Source organism: Neoarius graeffei, chromosome 12 (genome assembly GCF_027579695.1).
Source record: "Neoarius graeffei isolate fNeoGra1 chromosome 12, fNeoGra1.pri, whole genome shotgun sequence".
In the NCBI taxonomy this organism is placed as follows: Eukaryota; Metazoa; Chordata; class Actinopteri; order Siluriformes; family Ariidae; genus Neoarius; species Neoarius graeffei.
Genome location: NC_083580.1, coordinates 61,712,724 through 61,730,246, shown reverse-complemented (window position 1 = coordinate 61,730,246; position 17,523 = coordinate 61,712,724). Strand labels below are relative to the sequence as shown.

General features: G+C 41.9%; 1 protein-coding gene across 1 annotated transcript in view; it reads left to right on the top strand.

Annotated features, from left to right (window-relative positions):
• The window catches only part of igsf9bb (immunoglobulin superfamily, member 9Bb), a 296,709-nt gene that overhangs the window by 215,816 nt on the left and 63,370 nt on the right, over window positions 1-17,523 (top strand). Inside the window, exons 8-12 of the mRNA XM_060936153.1 lie at window positions 9,910-10,052; window positions 10,365-10,505; window positions 12,332-12,448; window positions 13,039-13,189; window positions 17,109-17,220. Of these exons, the coding sequence (XP_060792136.1) occupies window positions 9,910-10,052; window positions 10,365-10,505; window positions 12,332-12,448; window positions 13,039-13,189; window positions 17,109-17,220 (664 nt within the window). The remainder of the gene's footprint in view (window positions 1-9,909; window positions 10,053-10,364; window positions 10,506-12,331; window positions 12,449-13,038; window positions 13,190-17,108; window positions 17,221-17,523) is intronic.

The following is a 17,523-nucleotide window of genomic DNA, read 5'->3' as shown; positions in this document are numbered from 1 at the left end:
AGTGGCTGACATGCTGCAGGATGGCTTTCTTCAGGTTGGCGTACATGAGCCGGCTGTCAGCAGGGAGCTGCAGTGCTGCGTGCTATGCCTCGCCAGTCAGAAGCGGGAGGAGGCGTGCCATGCGCTGCTCAAGCGGCCACCCCCACATTTCAGCCGCTTGCTTGAAGAGAGCGAGGAAAGCTTCCGGATCATCCTGCGGGCCCATGTTCATGAGGGTGACATGGGAGGGTCTACTGTGGTGACGGTCGAAGCCCCTGCCAATGCGAGCAGATGCTGGAACGCCTGGCAATCTTCCTGCTGGGCCAGCATCAAGGCTTTAAAGCATTGCTTTTGCTCCTTCCAGAGGGCTGTCAGCGCTTGATGCTGGTTCTGCTGGGCGGTAGCAAGGGCATGGATGAGCTCTTTGAATGGGGAGGACTTCATGTGGTGGTTCCCTTCTGTACTCCCAGGTTTCGGCACCACTGTAACAAGTCCCTGATGTGGGTGGAGTACAGAAGCACAGCAGGCGGGAGTTGACGTTCACACACACACTTTATTTTACTTATTTTCTTAGCTTTTCAGCTTTACTCACTCACTCACACACACACAACACACACACATGTGTTCCGGTTGGGAGAGCTCCCTCTCTCTGCTCTCTCCCTCCTTTTCTATCCTCTGTCACTGCAACACAGACACACAACATTAATTAACCACAGGTGCACTGACTTTGCCACTAACCTTCCCTGGCCCTGCCCTCCATTCACAAAGCAACGCTAGGCCATGCCCCCACTGCCACATCCTCTTATACCCCAGCAATTTGCCAACAGTGATTATCTTTTAATTAATTAAAGAATGACATGTTGTGTTTTATCCATTTAATTTCATGGTTACATTTAATATTATGGAAATAAGTTACAGTAGTTCCTGTTATCATTAAGGCTAAGTATTAAGGGGTTACTGATCCAGGGACGGCTCCAGCCCAAGAATCTGACAAATGCACATTTGCAGAAATATTTTCACTAATTTTACCAGGCCACTGTGGATTTTCACATGGGCGTAGAGCACGCCAAGCCTTTTCCAAAGAGGGCATCCATGGCCCGCTACGACCGCAGTTTGGCCTGCTATTTGCCCCCGAATCCCTGCATGAGCACTGCTCGCCGAAAACTTTAACATGAGCCCTGGTTCCAGTCATGTGCGCATGCCAGGATTTAAAAATTCATAACTCGGCCACCTAATATCCTAGCCCCGCCAAACGTTACAGGCACCTCCCTCTCCCCAAGACCTTTCGAAACAGCCTAGGCTCGGCCTGCTACAACCATGGCTTGGCGCGTTATTCGCAGAAAATTTCAACTTCTTTCTGGAGCATTTTATTGATTTGACCTAGATTCTTTGTCTCAGGTCACGCTATACAAAGCATCATGAGAATACAGGTAATTAGGTCAGGTAAGCATCAGTGCTTACCACAGTTGGTCGGATCTTGAACTATTGGTCTGTTGGTTGAGTGTGGCTATAGCCCATGTACGGTAGCTGGTTAGCGGTAAAGTAAACAAACTCTCCGTGACTGATACCAAGTGGTGCACATATATTTCTGATCGATGCACATGCATTATTGGTTGCATCAGTCTGGATCCATCCCTGCGGATCAGAGGGTCATGGGTTTGAGCTACAGCACTGCCAAGCTGCCACTGCTGGACCCTTGGCATGGCCCTTAACCCTATCGGCTTAATTTATCCACCCAGAAGTGGGGAAAAGATGTAAGAAGAAGATATGAACAGCCTCTCTTTTTTCTTTCTCTTCATTAAGACAAAAAACAGCAGGATATCATATTACAAAGAAAAAGGAGCATGTCCTGAGGAAGTTGTGTGTCTTGTAGCATAAAACCTACTGATTGTTAGAAAGTGCTGACAAATATATAAACCAAGCCTATAAAACCATTTTGCTCGCTTCTGGCATGTCAGTGAGAGCAATGAACTTCATATGCTGAATGTTCTGTTTGTTTGGGTTTTTTTATTAATTGGCAGCAGTTTGTTTGGTCGTTTGGGATATTTCTTGGGCCGCCTCTTGATTAGCTTTTATGTAGAGTGTGTAGCAGCTGCTCAGAGGTTACCCCTGCCACTGTCCCCATCCTGGCCTCTTTGCTTCACTCTACCATTTTCTATTTGCAGTCTGCAGATTGGAATGTCTGTTTCGTCCCCTGGAGTCCGGGCTGGAATCGAAAGAGTGACCTTGAGTCCATAAGCCAGAAGACCAGTCAGTCATGTCTCATATGCTCAGCACTGATGGACACGTGCAGAGGAATTGCGTGATGTGGTCAATCACTACAGGAAGCTTTTGTGCCTAAAGCTTTTGTGGTGACTAGTTGGACAAGCAAGCACTGGAACTGTCCAGAGGAGACATGCTATTGGTGGTGACTGTGGTATCCACGGCAACAGACATTTTGAACTCCTTCACTCTCCACTGCGAGATTGGCTTGTATTGGTTTGGAAAGAGAGAGAGAGAGAGAGAGAGAGGGAAAAGGGATTACATCATAGTTTAGCAGAGCTGAGGCTGAGAATGAGAGTGAGAGCGAGCACACTCTACCCAGAACTCATCTTCCCTGAATCTTGCATGCTTAAAAAGCTAAACAGCAATCCAGTAGCGTAGATTTGTTTATCGTTGCACAATATCTCCCCCTGGTCATCTTGTTGAAAGACTAAACAGCTGGTGGAGGCATCTGGAGGTCTTTTTTTGTGGAAAAGCCCAGGTGGCATGTGAGAAAACAGAGACCTATGCTGCAGCGAGCTGCATTTTAATGATGAGCCCAGAATTTTCTCCTGATCCATCTCTCCTCTGGGGTGTCCAATCTTCTCTACATCAGCCCAGAATGACCGCCCCAAACCGGTCTCATCCACCAGCACTTAGCGTGGACACCCTTCACATGTGGAGAGAGAAGGAGAGAAAGAGACAGGAGGGGGAGATGTGGATAGGGTGACATCATCCTATGTGGAAACCCTCTTCTCTGCAGTGACGTCACCTGCAGACACTTGGCAGCAATAGCAACGTGGGTGCTGGCGACCCCAATAGACAACTGGCAGCACTGCACTCCACTCCACACATTCTACATTTAGCCCACACTTGTATTCAACACTTCTCAACTTCTTATTCCTCTTCTCTCTTCTTTTCTTCGTATGCATTGCTCATGCTGGCTTCTCCTTCTCTTCACTCTTCCACCCCCCTCTCCACATCTGCTAAGAATAGAGCCAGGCACTTTGCCAAAAATAAAGATGGATCAGTGGCTTTCTTCAAAGTATTCACACTGGAGAGCTGCACTAAGCTGCGATTGGGAGGTGTGAGCTGAAAGGCAGTGATACACAGCCTGAATTTCATGTGGTTATAACCATAGCTACATCACAGATAAATATAGCCCAATTCTGCTTTTTTCCCATTATAAACATGCCACAGATTTTTTTCAGTGACCGAAAACAATCATATTAAATGAGAATTTTTTTCATTTCCAATAATAATAATAATAATAATAATAATAATAATAATAATAGTAATAATAAGTTCAACTTATATGGCACCTTTCTCACACCTAAGGCTGCTTTACAATTCAAAAAAAAAAAGGCCACCAAAAGATGGTCAGGATGTTATTCCAGTGGCGGAGCTGCCCACAATCCTACCAAAAGGCACACGAAGGTATGTCCCATACCGCCTGCACAGCCGCCGCGACGCCACCAGGTAACAGCACTCAGAACACCACGCCATAGATCCAGAAAGCGAGCACAGAAGCATGACCGCAAAGAACGCCAATATGTCCCAAACCGCCTGTACAGCCACCGCGATGCCACCAGGCTACATCGCTCAGAACACCGCAACAAGCACAGAAGTACCGCCGCACAGAGCGCGGGATAACCCTGATGTTAAAAAGAGCAACGAGCTCACTGCAGTCCATAGTGAGGAGCACAGGCATCACCCACGGTGGACCGAGGTCTGACGAGAACCAATGCCCAAAACTGGGTCTGGAGCTATACCACAACCAGCGGACAAAACATTCAAACAAAGAACAAACATCAAATTGTACAATCACAAAAAGAAAAACAAAGGGGAGAAAGAAGAAAAATAAAAAGCTCCGATGAGAAGCGGCAGCCAAAATGCGCACAGCGTACTCTCAACTGGAAATGAAAAAAAACAGAAAAGCCATGTTTGAATTAAACAGCAATACAACATGAAATTTGTCTTTTTCCAATCAAAATGAGTGATGAAAATGTCCAGATCTCTGGACATACCCGTCAGACTTACCAGATAAGTCAGATTTCATGTGTTTTTATTTATCATTGTGTGTGAGCCAATTCTTGACACTGGGAAGTTGCAACTAGATAAATATTGGTGAAAGCCAGATTTCTAGCAGGTTAGAGGTGGGAGGAGAGTACTTGGATCTAAAGCCGCAAAGTGATGGCCTGTCTGCTTACTTGTGAGAGAAACTGTCATTTTTGTTGCCGATGTCTGCACCCACTAAGTTCAGAACTATAACCAGACAATGCTTTTTATTTTTCTTTTGTAAAGCATAATCTATGGCAAATTCTCCATTTTGGCAGCTCGCTAACTTGCATTGTTACTATAGCAATCAATGTGAGTAAGCCAACAAAGAAAGTGAACTTGGTGATTCCATGTGAAATTCTGCAATAAATTAGATTTGCCTTGTTGTGGATACAAGACCTTTTGTCCTTCGATGAATGAGTAGATCAGAATTCACACTACATAAATCTGAATCCAACTAGCATCTTGCCTCAAGACTGTTGCGGATTTAACTAAACCAGGGCTTTTCAAAGTGTGGGGCGCGACTCCCCTAGGGGGTGCCAGAGTTCTTCGGGGGGGCACAACGTGAGGAAAAATAAACGAGAATAAGTTACTATTGCGGACATTTAGCGAACTTCAGCTAGCCTTTGCCAGAGACAAAATGGATCAATTTTTAGTACCTAAAGCTACAGTGAGTGAGGAGACAGAGTCTCCTTTTGGCCAAGCAAAAAAAAGAAGGAAGTATGACCACGATTATTTAAAGTTTGGATTTTCATGGACTGGATCTGAAGATGCTCCACTGCCACAGTGTGTTGTCTGCCGAGAGGTGCTAGCTAACGATGCTATGAGATGTTTAAAATGTGCAAAACAAGATGTTTAAAAAAAAAAGCACAGATGTTTAAAATATGTAAAAAAAAAAAAAAGATGTTTTAAAAAAGCACAGATGTTTAAAATGTGTAAAAAAAATGTTTTAAAAAAGCACAGATGTTTAAAATGTTTAAAAAAAAAGATGTTTTAAAAAAGCACAGATGTTTTAAATGAGTAAAAAAGATGTTTTAAAAAAGCACAGATGTTTAAAATGTGTAAAAGAAAAAAATAAAAATGTGTACAACAACCATTTTTTAAAAATACGAATGGAACATTAGGTATAGCAACAACAAAAATTGTAAGGGGGGGCGCTGTTGTTTATTTGCTCTCTGAGGGGGGGCTGACTCTCCCACACTTTGAAAACCCCTGAACTAAACAATTGATGAGTAATTGATTAATGATCGTTATTTATTGAGGATGTCACAGAAGTGATTTGCAGAAAGGTCCTGAAAAAATATAAATAAAATTAAAAACTGTAAAAAAAACAACAACAATACAGGTAAAATCGTCCAGTTGTGAAATTGTGCATTTTAAAAATGAAATGTCTTTTCTGACTAGAAAACTACTTTGCAGAGGCCTTTTTAAACTTTCTTAATGAAGTCACTTCCCTCAAGGACTTATTGAACTTGTTCCAATCGTCTACAGCGAAATTTGTAGATGTCCAGAAGCCCTAGTTTCTACTGGCTGCTGTTTTTCAAATACTACTGTTAAATCTAGTGTTGTGATAAGCCTTACTGAAATTAATTTCAAACTTATGAGCGAACAGCTGGTTTGGACACTTGTAAATGAAAGTAGCTTGATGTCCAGTACGTCTGTGGCTGAGCAGCTTCCACTTCAACTTTTTTAAGGCCTCCATTCCTGATGAAAAAAGGTCAATCCAAAAGTATTCATGCTGCTTTATTGTGGAGAACTTGAAGATGCGAAGATTAGCTACATGAATCTCATCTCATTATCTCTAGCCGCTTTATCCTGTTCTACAGGGTCGCAGGCAAGCTGGAGCCTATCCCAGCTGACTACGGGCGAAAGGCGGGGTACACCCTGGACAAGTCGCCAGGTCATCACAGGGCTGACACATAGACACAGACAACCATTCACACTCACATTCACACCTACGGTCAATTTAGAGTCACCAGTTAACCTAACCTGCATGTCTTTGGACTGTGGGGGAAACCGGAGCACCCGGAGGAAACCCACGTGGACATGGGGAGAACATGCAAACTCTACACAGAAAGGCCCTCGCCGGCCACGGGGCTCGAACCCGGACCTTCTTGCTGTGAGGCGACAGTGCTAACCACTACACCACCGTGCCGCCTGCTACATGAATATGGCTAGGTGAACTTTTACCTAGTGATATTCATGTACAACATACGAAAACATTTCTTTATACAGTTACCTTTCTCTTTTTATCCTGCATTTCAGTGCTCAGTTTCATAGTTGTTTGTGTATTTTGGTTTACTATGCCATTCATCTTATTTCCTCAGAAATGAACGGTGAATTTGTGTGTGGTGATTACTTGTCAGATTTTGCAAAGCTTTCTTGTGATTGAAAAAGGCACTATATAAATGAATTCTATTTAATCAAACGATCCACAGTTAAGGGATTTTTATTGCACTTCTCTGCATTTGCTATTCTGTAATGGGTTGTTTTACAATCAGGGTACAAAGTTTGTGTCACAGGGGTCCAAAATTCAAATTGATTCAAACTGGTTCTTGTACCAGTTTTTAAGTGAAGGACAAGTTAAAGAACAGATTTCAGGTAATTTTTTGACATGTGTATGGTAGTTTTGTGTAATCTGCTATAAGATAAAGAAGATTAAGTGTAGCTTTAAGCAGGGCTGGGAGAAACAAATGAAGTGATTCTCGGAGAGGACTTTTTTTTTTTTGACAATTCAGAATCCACTACTTCCATAGTGCTTTTAAATATAAGGCTGTAAGCTTTGTGTTAGTTGTCTCTAATATTTATGTCCCAATATCTTGACCACATTTTAGGATGAAAATAATCATTTTAGATATGTTATTTTATATTGAAAAATTAGCTGTCTCGGAGAGGACTTTTTTTTTGACACAATTACATATTAATTTGATCAAAATAGTCTGAAAACTTACTGGCATTCAACATTAAAACTTAACTATGTTTCCAATGATATGGAACCAAATATTTGTTTTATGGTATAAAGAATGATGTAAGTGCATCCCTTTTGGAGCTACCTGTGGTCAAAAAAGCACTTTGTCTAAATGACACGAGTAATTTTGCTAAATATGACACATACTGCCATACATTCACCAAAAATAACGTTATCACCACATTTTTTTTTGCATGGTAAATAGAGCTATCACAGGGCTACAATAAACAACCAAGTTTATTTAGTCAAGCCTTTTGATCTTGAAGATATTAAGTGTTAAATGTGATTTTTAGCTTGCGTACCCTGATTGTAAAACAACCCTAATCTGCTTCCTGTTACATCAGGGATGGCTTGTTTTAAAACGTGATGGTGTTTGTCATATGTGTACAGCAGTTGGTCCTGGCCCACTAAACTGATTGGTTGAGTGGTGTTTCAATCGCACTGGGACATTTCACTGTGCGTATCACTCCATTCACCTGTGTTCATGTAAACAGTACTGTTAACGATATCATCAGCAGACATGGTGAATTATACTTTTCAGGAATATAACTTTTAACTTAAAATATGAAAGCTAGTCAGATAAAGATTTGTTGTTTTTTGTTTTACCAGAAGCACCTTTAACGAGAATATAAAGGGCGATATAAAATAAACGAGCTATAAAGTGTGTGGGGCTTCTCCGGGATCTAGTCCCACTAGCAGAACAAAAATAAATACAACCCTAATTCCAAAAAAGTCAGGACACTGTGTAAAACATAAATAAAAACAGAATGTGAAGATTTACAAATCATGGAAACCCTATATTTCATTGAAAGTAGTACAAAGGCAACATATCAAAAGTTGAAACTGAGAAATTTTATTGGTTTTTGAAAAATATATGCTCATTTTGAATTTGGTGTCAGCAGCACGTTTCAGAAAAGTTGGGACGGGGCAACAAAAGACTGAAAACGTTGTATAATGCTAGAAAAAACTAATTTGGTTAATTGGCAACAGGTCAGTAACATCACTGGGTATAAAAAGAGCATCCCAGAGAGGCGGAGTCTCTCAGAAGTAAATATGGGGAGGGGTTCACCGCTCTTTGAAAGACTGCACGGACAAACAGTGCAACAATTTAAGAATAACGTTCCTCAATGTAAAATTGCAAAGAATTTGGGGATCACATCATCTATGGTACATAATATCATTAAAAGATTCAGAGAATCTGGAGAAATCTCTGTATGCAAGAGACAAGGCTGAAAACTGACACTGGATGCCTGTGATCTTCAGGCCCTCAGGCGACACTGCATTAAAAGCAGACACGTGTCTGTAGTGGAAATCACTGTATGGGCTCAGGAACACTTCAGAAACCCACCGTCTGTGAAAACAGTTAATTACTGCATCCACACATGCAAGTTAAACCCAGGTGTAAACAATATCCAGAAACACCGCCACCTTCTCTGGGCCCGAGCTCTTTCACGATGGACTGAGGCAAAGTGGAAAAGTGCCCCGAGGTCTAACGAATCAAAAGTAGAAATTCTTTTTAGAACTCATGGACACCACGTCCTCCGGGCTAAAGAGGAGAGGGACCATCCGGCTTGTTCTCAGTGCACAGTTCAAAAGCCAGCATCTCTGATGGTATGAGGGTGCATTAGTGCACATGACATGGGTAGCTCGTACATCTGGGAAGGCATCATTAATGCTGAATGATATATACACGTTTCAGAGCAATATGCTGCCATCCAGGCAAAATCTTCAGGGAAGACCTTCCTTCTTTCAACAAGACAATGCCAAATAGCTTTCTGCACATATTAAAACTGCATGGCTCTGTCGTAAAAGAGCCCGGGTGCTAAACTGGCCTGCCTGCAGTCCAGACCGGTCACTGTGCAAAATACGACAAAGGAGACCCCGAACCGTTGATCAACTGACATTGTATCTCAGGCAAGAATGGGACAACATTTTTCTTTCAGAACTACAGCAATTGGTCTCCTCAGTTCCCAAACATTTACAGAGTGTTGTTAGAAGTAGAAGATGCTACACAGTGCTAAGCATGCTGCATCCCAACTTTTCTGAAATGTGTTGCTGACATCAAATTCAAAATAAGCATATATTTTTCAAAAAACAATAACATTTCTCAGTTTCAACATTTGATATGTTGTCTTTGTACTATTTTAAATGAAATATAGGGTTTCCATGATTTGCAAATCATTGCATTCTGTTTTTATTTACAGTTTGCACAGTGTCGCAACTTTTTTTGGAATTGGGGTTGGAGAACATTTGGCCATCTTGTGTCTGAAATGTCACTTCCTCAATATTAATTTCTTGTTTCTAGAACTGTTATATAACAGCAATATCACACTCAATACTGAATACTAGCATGTCAGTGATTACTTAGAGCCAAATCACAATTGCGCCGATAGTCAGTGTACCTGCATGATTGCGAGTGTAATATTGCTGTTATTAATGCAATATTGATTAGTCCAACACAGTTAATGTTTCTTGCCACAGCAGATACATTAGAGACTGCATCCAGCCTAATCATTCAGATGACTATCTGTAAGCTACTGTTGCCTAAACATGCCGGTGGTTCAGTGCCTAATGACTGCTGACATCCAACTTTCTCCCATTTACTAAACCAAATATCCATCTCTTTCTCACTTTCGTGCCCTCCCTACATGTGTATTTGGCAGACCCTGCCCGTGTGGTGAACATGCCACCCGTCATTTATGTGGCCATCGGACTGCCGGGGTACATCCGCTGCCCGGTGGATGCCAACCCACCTGTCACTTCAGTGAAGTGGAAAAAAGACGGTCTGCCTCTCCGGATAGAGAAGGTTAGTCAGAATTTACCTCCTGCTCATACGCTTTATTTTTCTGCTTTCTGTTTGACATAATCCCTACATTGTCGAAGCAAGCATTAGGAATAATTGGAAGCTTTTCAAACACACTGTGTGAGGTGGAACTGACTCAGAGTTTAGTACTGATCTCCTGCATCATGTTCTCAAAGGCTGATGATTCAGTGCTGATTCAGAGAATGCGAATATTATTATTGTATTCTTGAAATGAGAATATTTATTTATTAACCCATTTGAGTTTTGTTCCTCCTTTACGTGCTTGAAGTAATAGCACTGTTCCTCGTGTTTCAGTACCCTGGCTGGAGCCAAATGGAGGATGGGAGCATTCGAGTGGCCGAGGTGACAGAGGACTCTCTTGGCACCTATGCCTGCGTGCCTTACAACGCCCTGGGTACCATGGGACAGTCCCCTCCCGCCCCCCTGGTGCTAAAGGTACTCATATTATGTACCTATAGCTGTTCACACACAATGCAGGCACATATAGTGGAATCATTTCACGCTTTCTGTGTCGTTATCTAATCTGCATCGTGGATGTCATCTGTGCCCCTGTGTCATTACCCAGTCTGCATCACTGTGTTGTTTCTCAGTGCGTCATTGTCTAATTTGAATACCTTTGTCATTACTCAGTCTGTGTCCCTGATATCTGCCCTGTGTCATCACCTGATATGCATCCTGTGCTTGTACCCACTCTGCACCATCCAACCCCCCCCCCCCCCCAAAAAAAACAAACCAAAGAAACAAAAAAACCTAATCTCTGGCCCCATATTGTTACCCGATGGATACAACAATACCTGATGTGTATCTCCCATGTCATTAACCAATCACCATCCACTGTTCCATTACTTGGTTGGTGTCCCTTGGGTCATTTAATAGTTATTCCACAAAATCAAGTCGTACATGAGCATGTGCATGTAGCGCCGAGTCAACAATAAGCCATGTATGATGAGATTGAGTGGAATAACTGTTTTATTATATCCATATTCACTGGATTTTTGAGAAACAGCATTTTTATTTTTTGCAAATTCGATAAATAAAAACTTCATACAAAACGTCCGACAAAATCATTTCTGCTTAGAATCTAAACAAACCGGTGAAATGACAGTAGCAATTTCTGAAAAATGCTATAATCATAATTCTTGAAGAATAAAAAATATATGTTCTTACCATTAAATACTTTCATTCCATATTTTGTTGCTTTTATTTTTGTATTTTTTGGGGTTTTTTGTTCGAGTAGAATTTTTGTTTTGTCCTCAGTTGATTCAGCAACACGCTCCACCATTTTGTTTTTCTGTACTCATGGTATATGAGCTGATATCCTAGTAGTAGAGTAGCCCATTGCCCATTGAACCACCTGGTGGTTCAACGGGCAGGAAGGTGGACCCAGCAAAGCGTTTGTGGAGTGCAATCAGGGCACAGTGCAACACGTAGAACACTGTTGGTCATCTACTGCATCCCGACCTAGCTCCAGTCGTCTTGATTCTGTCTTGCCTCTGGACCCAGTTAGGTCGGGATGAAAGAGTGAGGCTGATGGCTGCGCAACTCTTCCTCACTCTAATCCAAGTCATCCACAAGTCATAACTTCAAATTCAAGTCCTGTGGTGAAGCAGCAGGTGTGGAAACAAGTCAAGTCAAGTTTGTTTGTATAGCGCTTTTAACAATAGACATTGTCCCAAAGCAGCTTTACAGAATTTGAATGACTTAAGATATGAGCTAATGTTATCCTTTATAAACACTGGAAGCTGTAGTCATGAACCTGCACACAGGTGGGCCAGGGCTCTCTGCTGGAACGAAGCAGCAGCAGACTTCGGCAGCCCCCTGGGTATCTGAGCAGCCCTGTTCAGGATTCGCTCTGCTCATCTCCTTGGAGGAAGGGGCTAGAAAAGGTGCCCCAAACATAGCCTGCCTCTTCACCTCACCCTGGCCAGCACACCACCACTGGTAGAGATCCCACTCAGCGATCCAAATACAACAAATAAGATAGTGAAGGTACTCAACCTTGGCACATGATACGTTGGCATGTGGACGTACCTTCAAAGCCTGGATTGGCCTCATCAGTCACCTCCAGACCCATAACCGCCACCCACCAAATTGAAGTCATGGTCATCTTCGACCCTGAAGGACAAACATCAATAGAGTAGCCAGTCAGAGCATGTGATTGCTCATATCCAGTGAACGTGGACAGAATAATACCCGATATTTCGATATGCATGCATTCCAAAAACAGATTTTGCTCTGATGTACTCCCTGTTCATGCATAGGATCCTCCTAAGTTTCTGGTGGTTCCTGGAGGAGAGTACAGACAGGAGGCAGGAAGAGAGCTAGTCATCCCATGTGAGGCAGAAGGAGACCCATTCCCCAACATAACATGGAGGAAGGTAACATTATTCAAAAGTCGCTTTTGTCAGGAAGGTGTCTCAGCATATTATCATGTTTACCTCCGCAAGCTTTGTTGGAGAAGGTTATGTTTTTGCCTCTGTTCGTTTGTTTGTTTTTCCTGTTTCCAATGTAATTCAAACAATAGTGAACAGATTTTGGTAAAATTTTGAGGAAAGGTGAGCCATGGGCCAAGGAATAATTGATTATGTTTTGATGCAGCCCGGAAATGTACGGTATGCAGATCCAGGATTTTTTTGTTTTGCCTATTCCCAACATAACTCGAAATATAATGAACTGATTTGGATGAAATTTGGTGTGCAGCTTTAGTATTATCCTAGGTTCAAGTGATTTGATTTTATTGTTCATAATATGTGGCTTGGCAGAGTGCCCTTCTAGTTTTGATATGTACTACCAGGTATAGGAATCTAGGCCTTTTAGCGTTCGTCTGTCAAAATGACATTGTATCTCATTCAGTGTGTTGAAACTGCTCTCCCTCTCCTTTTCTCTTCTTGCTCTTCCTCTTCACTTTTCTCTCTTGCATTCTTCTTCTCTCTCTGTCTCTCTTTCTTGATCTCTCTCTCTGGCAAAGGTAGGGAAGCCCAGCAGGGGCAAGCACAACGTCCTACCAAGAGGCAGCTTACAGTTCAAATCTCTCAGCAAAGAGGACCATGGGGAGTGGGAGTGTGTCGCTTCCAATGTTGCCACGAGCATCACTGCCAGCACGCGCCTCCTCGTAATCGGTAAGAGCCAGCTCAGAGAGTGACTCAAGAAAATGACGTACCGGTGTGGGCTAACATTGCATTTCCTGATTGACGAGCACATTGATGTCGGGTACAGACTGATTTTGATTCACTTTTTTTAAAGGCGTTATTGTTGTATCCACATGGCTGGATGAGCCAAAAGCTCGGTTTGTAAAATGTAGCGCCTGGCAGGATTAATTTACCGGGTCAGCAGTGCACAGCGTTTTCATTTGAATATTATAGATGAGTAAGTGTTTACTTTAGCTGAAAGTGTATACAAGGAGGCACACAGTCTAATTTGATTCTTTATTTTGGCTGAAAGGAAACACAACACAGAGCTGAGCTTGTTTCATGGGAAGCAGCCTTTCTTTCACTCAGCTGCCCAGTGGTGGTGCCAGTGGTACACTGTGCTCCCCACTACTCGTAAATGCAAATAGAAAGGGCACTGTGATGGTAATGCTGAATAGCGTGCCTTTCAGCATTTACCCTGGTAATTTGCAGGAGTTTAACACCAGCTCTCTGGGCCAGCTTTTCTCTTGTCTTGCCACTTACTGTATCCATTTTTTTCACCAAGTGCATGTCCCTATACAAAGCATTCTATTTAATGAACTTTTAAGGGAAAATATCTCGCAAATAAACAAATTGAGCTAAAAATCGGTCTGTCTCATCTCATCTCATCTCATCTCATTATCTCTAGCCGCTTTATCCTGTTCTACAGGGTCGCAGGCAAGCTGGATCCTATCCCAGCTGACGACGGGCGAAAGGCGGGGTACACCCTGGACAAGTCGCCAGGTCATCACAGGGCTGACGCGTCTTTATGTCTGTCCTTTATAAAAAAAAAAAAAAGCTGCATGTTGAATTTGTTCTTAATGATATAATCACAAAAGTGATGAAAATAGACGGGACTATTTTTTGTCAGGGAGGCCGCCATAACTCCATCGTGCGTGATGCCATTTTCCGCGAGCACAGCAGAGGTGTACAAGTGCATGCTTTACTAAACTATAGCATAATATTATGGTCTAGTGTAACTTCTCGCTCAATTTGTTTGCATTTCTTCACAAAAATTATGGCAATGCAGTATTAGAAAAGGAATCAAAATAAAGTAGTGGCTAGTTTATTGCCTGTTTATTTAAAAAGTGTATATTTACCTGCTTATCTTCCATCCGTTTGATGCGTGACAGGGGGTGCTGTCATGCCGCCAGTGTTGGTGTTTTGTGGTGAAACAAAGTCAGGATCGCGTCTGGCTTCAGTTGTCATTTTCCACCTCGTGTTTCGCTTCTTCCCAGTGATTTTTTTCAGACAAGTCCTTCACAAGACAATCTTCTGTAAAATGCTCACTGCACAATTTGCTGCTTTTTCCCGGAGTAAAGTTTTCTCATTTTACTTGATGAAGCCACTCAGCCAAACGTCTTAGATCCAGGACGGAATGAGGAAGACGTGCGGAATCCTACGTCACACAGCACCACCCTCGTTTTTGTCTCCGAATACTTCCATGTATCTGGCTAATCCAATATGGCCGCGCCCAGGGAAATAGTCCGACGGACTGACGTTACAACTTTAACGTGTTTTTTAAGCTTTTTCATCTAGAACATCTTGTATTAATGTATAATCATGACCTTTCATAACCTCGTAATTTCAAAAGTTCCTGGTTCATCATTTTAACCCTTTGATGCAAAACGTATGCACACCCCTTCTAATGCACAACATGGGTCAGAAATGACCCGCATTCATTTTCCAGGTTATTTCATGCTGACTGAGTTTTTCTTTGCTCTATCTTTTGAAATCAATTTATTTTATGATTGAATAGTCCAAGTATTCTTTCAATATCTTGTTTTTAATTACCACAAATCATTAATTTAATTTTTTATTTCCTACTTTATGAACAAAAATACTTTTTATATTATTACACATGGGTCATCCAAGTGTGATTTAAAATTAAATGTCTTAATACTATAATAATAATTTGTTTCAAGTAATTACTTTAGCAGTGAATGGGGCCAGTTATTTATTTATTAACTATGTAGTTAGCTAAGCCAACTACAATAAAATTAGCTAACTAAAGTAGAATGTCAACAGCTCGGTAGCTAATAGTAATTACTTGTGACTTTCTGACAAGTAATCTACTCATAATCAATTTTTTTCTAAGGTAATGTTAGAACAATTGAAAAACATTCCTTACATGTATTAGATGGGCAAAGGGCGCTGTGCTGAGCTGTGAAATGTCTGACACAAGCACAATTCACAATTCCCGTGCTGGAGTAAATGCATGCAGGTCGGTTCTGACCCATGTGTGTAAACTTGATGTAGAATTACAAAAGCTGTGCTTGTTCATAACTTAAGAAAGGAAAAATAAAAATGATGATTTGTGCTAAACAAAAACAAGATCTCATCTCATCTCATTATCTCTAGCCGCTTTATCCTTCTACAGGGTCGCAGGCAAGCTGGAGCCTATCCCAGCTGACTACGGGCGAAAGGCGGGGTACACCCTGGACAAGTCGCCAGGTCATCACAGGGCTGACACATAGACACAGACAACCATTCACACTCACATTCACACCTACGGTCAATTTAGAGTCACCAGTTAACCTAACCTGCATGTCTTTGGACTGTGGGGGAAACCGGAGCACCCGGAGGAAACCCACGCGGACACGGGGAGAACATGCAAACTCCACACAGAAAGGCCCTCGCCGGCCCCGGGGCTCGAACCCAGGACCTTCTTGCTGTGAGGCGACAGCGCTAACCACTACACCACCGTGCCGCCCCAAAAACAAGATATTTACTGCATATTTGGAAAAGTAAATGACAAAATTAATTTATTTCAAAAGTATATCATAGAAACACTCAGCCATACATGAAATAACCTGGAAAATGAATGCAGGTCGTTTTTGACCCATGTTGTGCATTAGAAGGGTAGTGATACAAAAAGGGTTTTTATTCAAAAAGGAAGAAAGGAAAAAATAAAATAAGGATGTATGATGATCAAAAACAAGTTAATTGAGGAATACCTTGAATACTGAATGATGGAATTAATTTATTGCAATGATATAGAAGATAAAAACTCAGCCGGGTCACTTTTGACCCATGTTTTGCATTACATTATTTATAAGTGATTCTAAAAGATGCTGTTTGTAGGACAAGCCTGCTAATCTCAACTAAAAGATAACAGCATCATTGAATCACTCTGTGTATGTCTTCAGTTGTCTTTCTATACGTTCGTGGATGTGTAAGTGTAAGCTTGTGAGGAACCAAGTTGATCTGTCTGACTAAAGAGTCTCAGTGGTGTCCTCCAAGTCAAGAATGAAATCTGATAACACGTACACTACCGTTCAAAAGTTTGGGGTCACCCAGACAATTTTGTGTTTTCCATGAAAAGTCACACTTTTATTTCCCACCATAAGTTGTAAAATGAATAGAAAATATAGTCAAGACATTTTTCTGGCCATTTTGAGCATTTAATCGACCCCACAAATGTGATGCTCCAGAAACTCAATCTGCTCAAAGGAAGGTCGGTTTTATAGCTTCTCTAAAGAGCTCAACTGTTTTCAGCTGTGCTAACATGATTGTACAAGGGTTTTCTAATCCTCCATTAGCCTTCTGAGGCAATGAGCAAACACATTGTACCATTAGAACACTGGAGTGAGAGTTGCTGGAAATGGGCCTCTATACACCTATGGAGATATTGCACCAAAAACCAGACATTTGCAGCTAGAATAGTCATTTACCACATTAGCAATGTATAGAGTGGATTTCTGATTAGTTTAAAGTGATCTTCATTGAAAAGAACAGTGCTTTTCTTTCAAAAATAAGGACATTTCAAAGTGACCCCAAACTTTTGAACGGTAGTGTAACTATCATCAGTGTTAGTGTTGTTGCGTCTGTTTTTAGGAGTCAGTTTTGACACAGTGTTCCCTCCCTGCAGGCACAAGCCCTCACGCCCCCAAAAACATCCACGTTTCGGTCTCGACGACCTCGGCCAACGTCTCATGGGAGCCAGGCTACGATGGTGGCTTTGAGCAGACATTCTCAGTCTGGTACGGCCATGTGTGAGTGATCCCAGCATGCTTTGCTTTTTGCTTCCTTTCCTAACGTTCTCCCTTGGGTAAGAGTGCTTATCAAGGATCTTTTTTCCAGGAGTGGTCAAAAGTGATCCTTGATCAGCTCTCTGGCTCTGAGAGGTTTGCTACATATAAGCCTTGAGTTTCGCTGCTGCTGCTGGTGTTGAATGGGGGTCAGCATAGGTAATCTATAGAATGTGCATTAGCAGAATTGGACTAGTACTTATAAATAAGTATACCTACTTGATCAAATTTCAGTTGATGGAATATAAAATATAG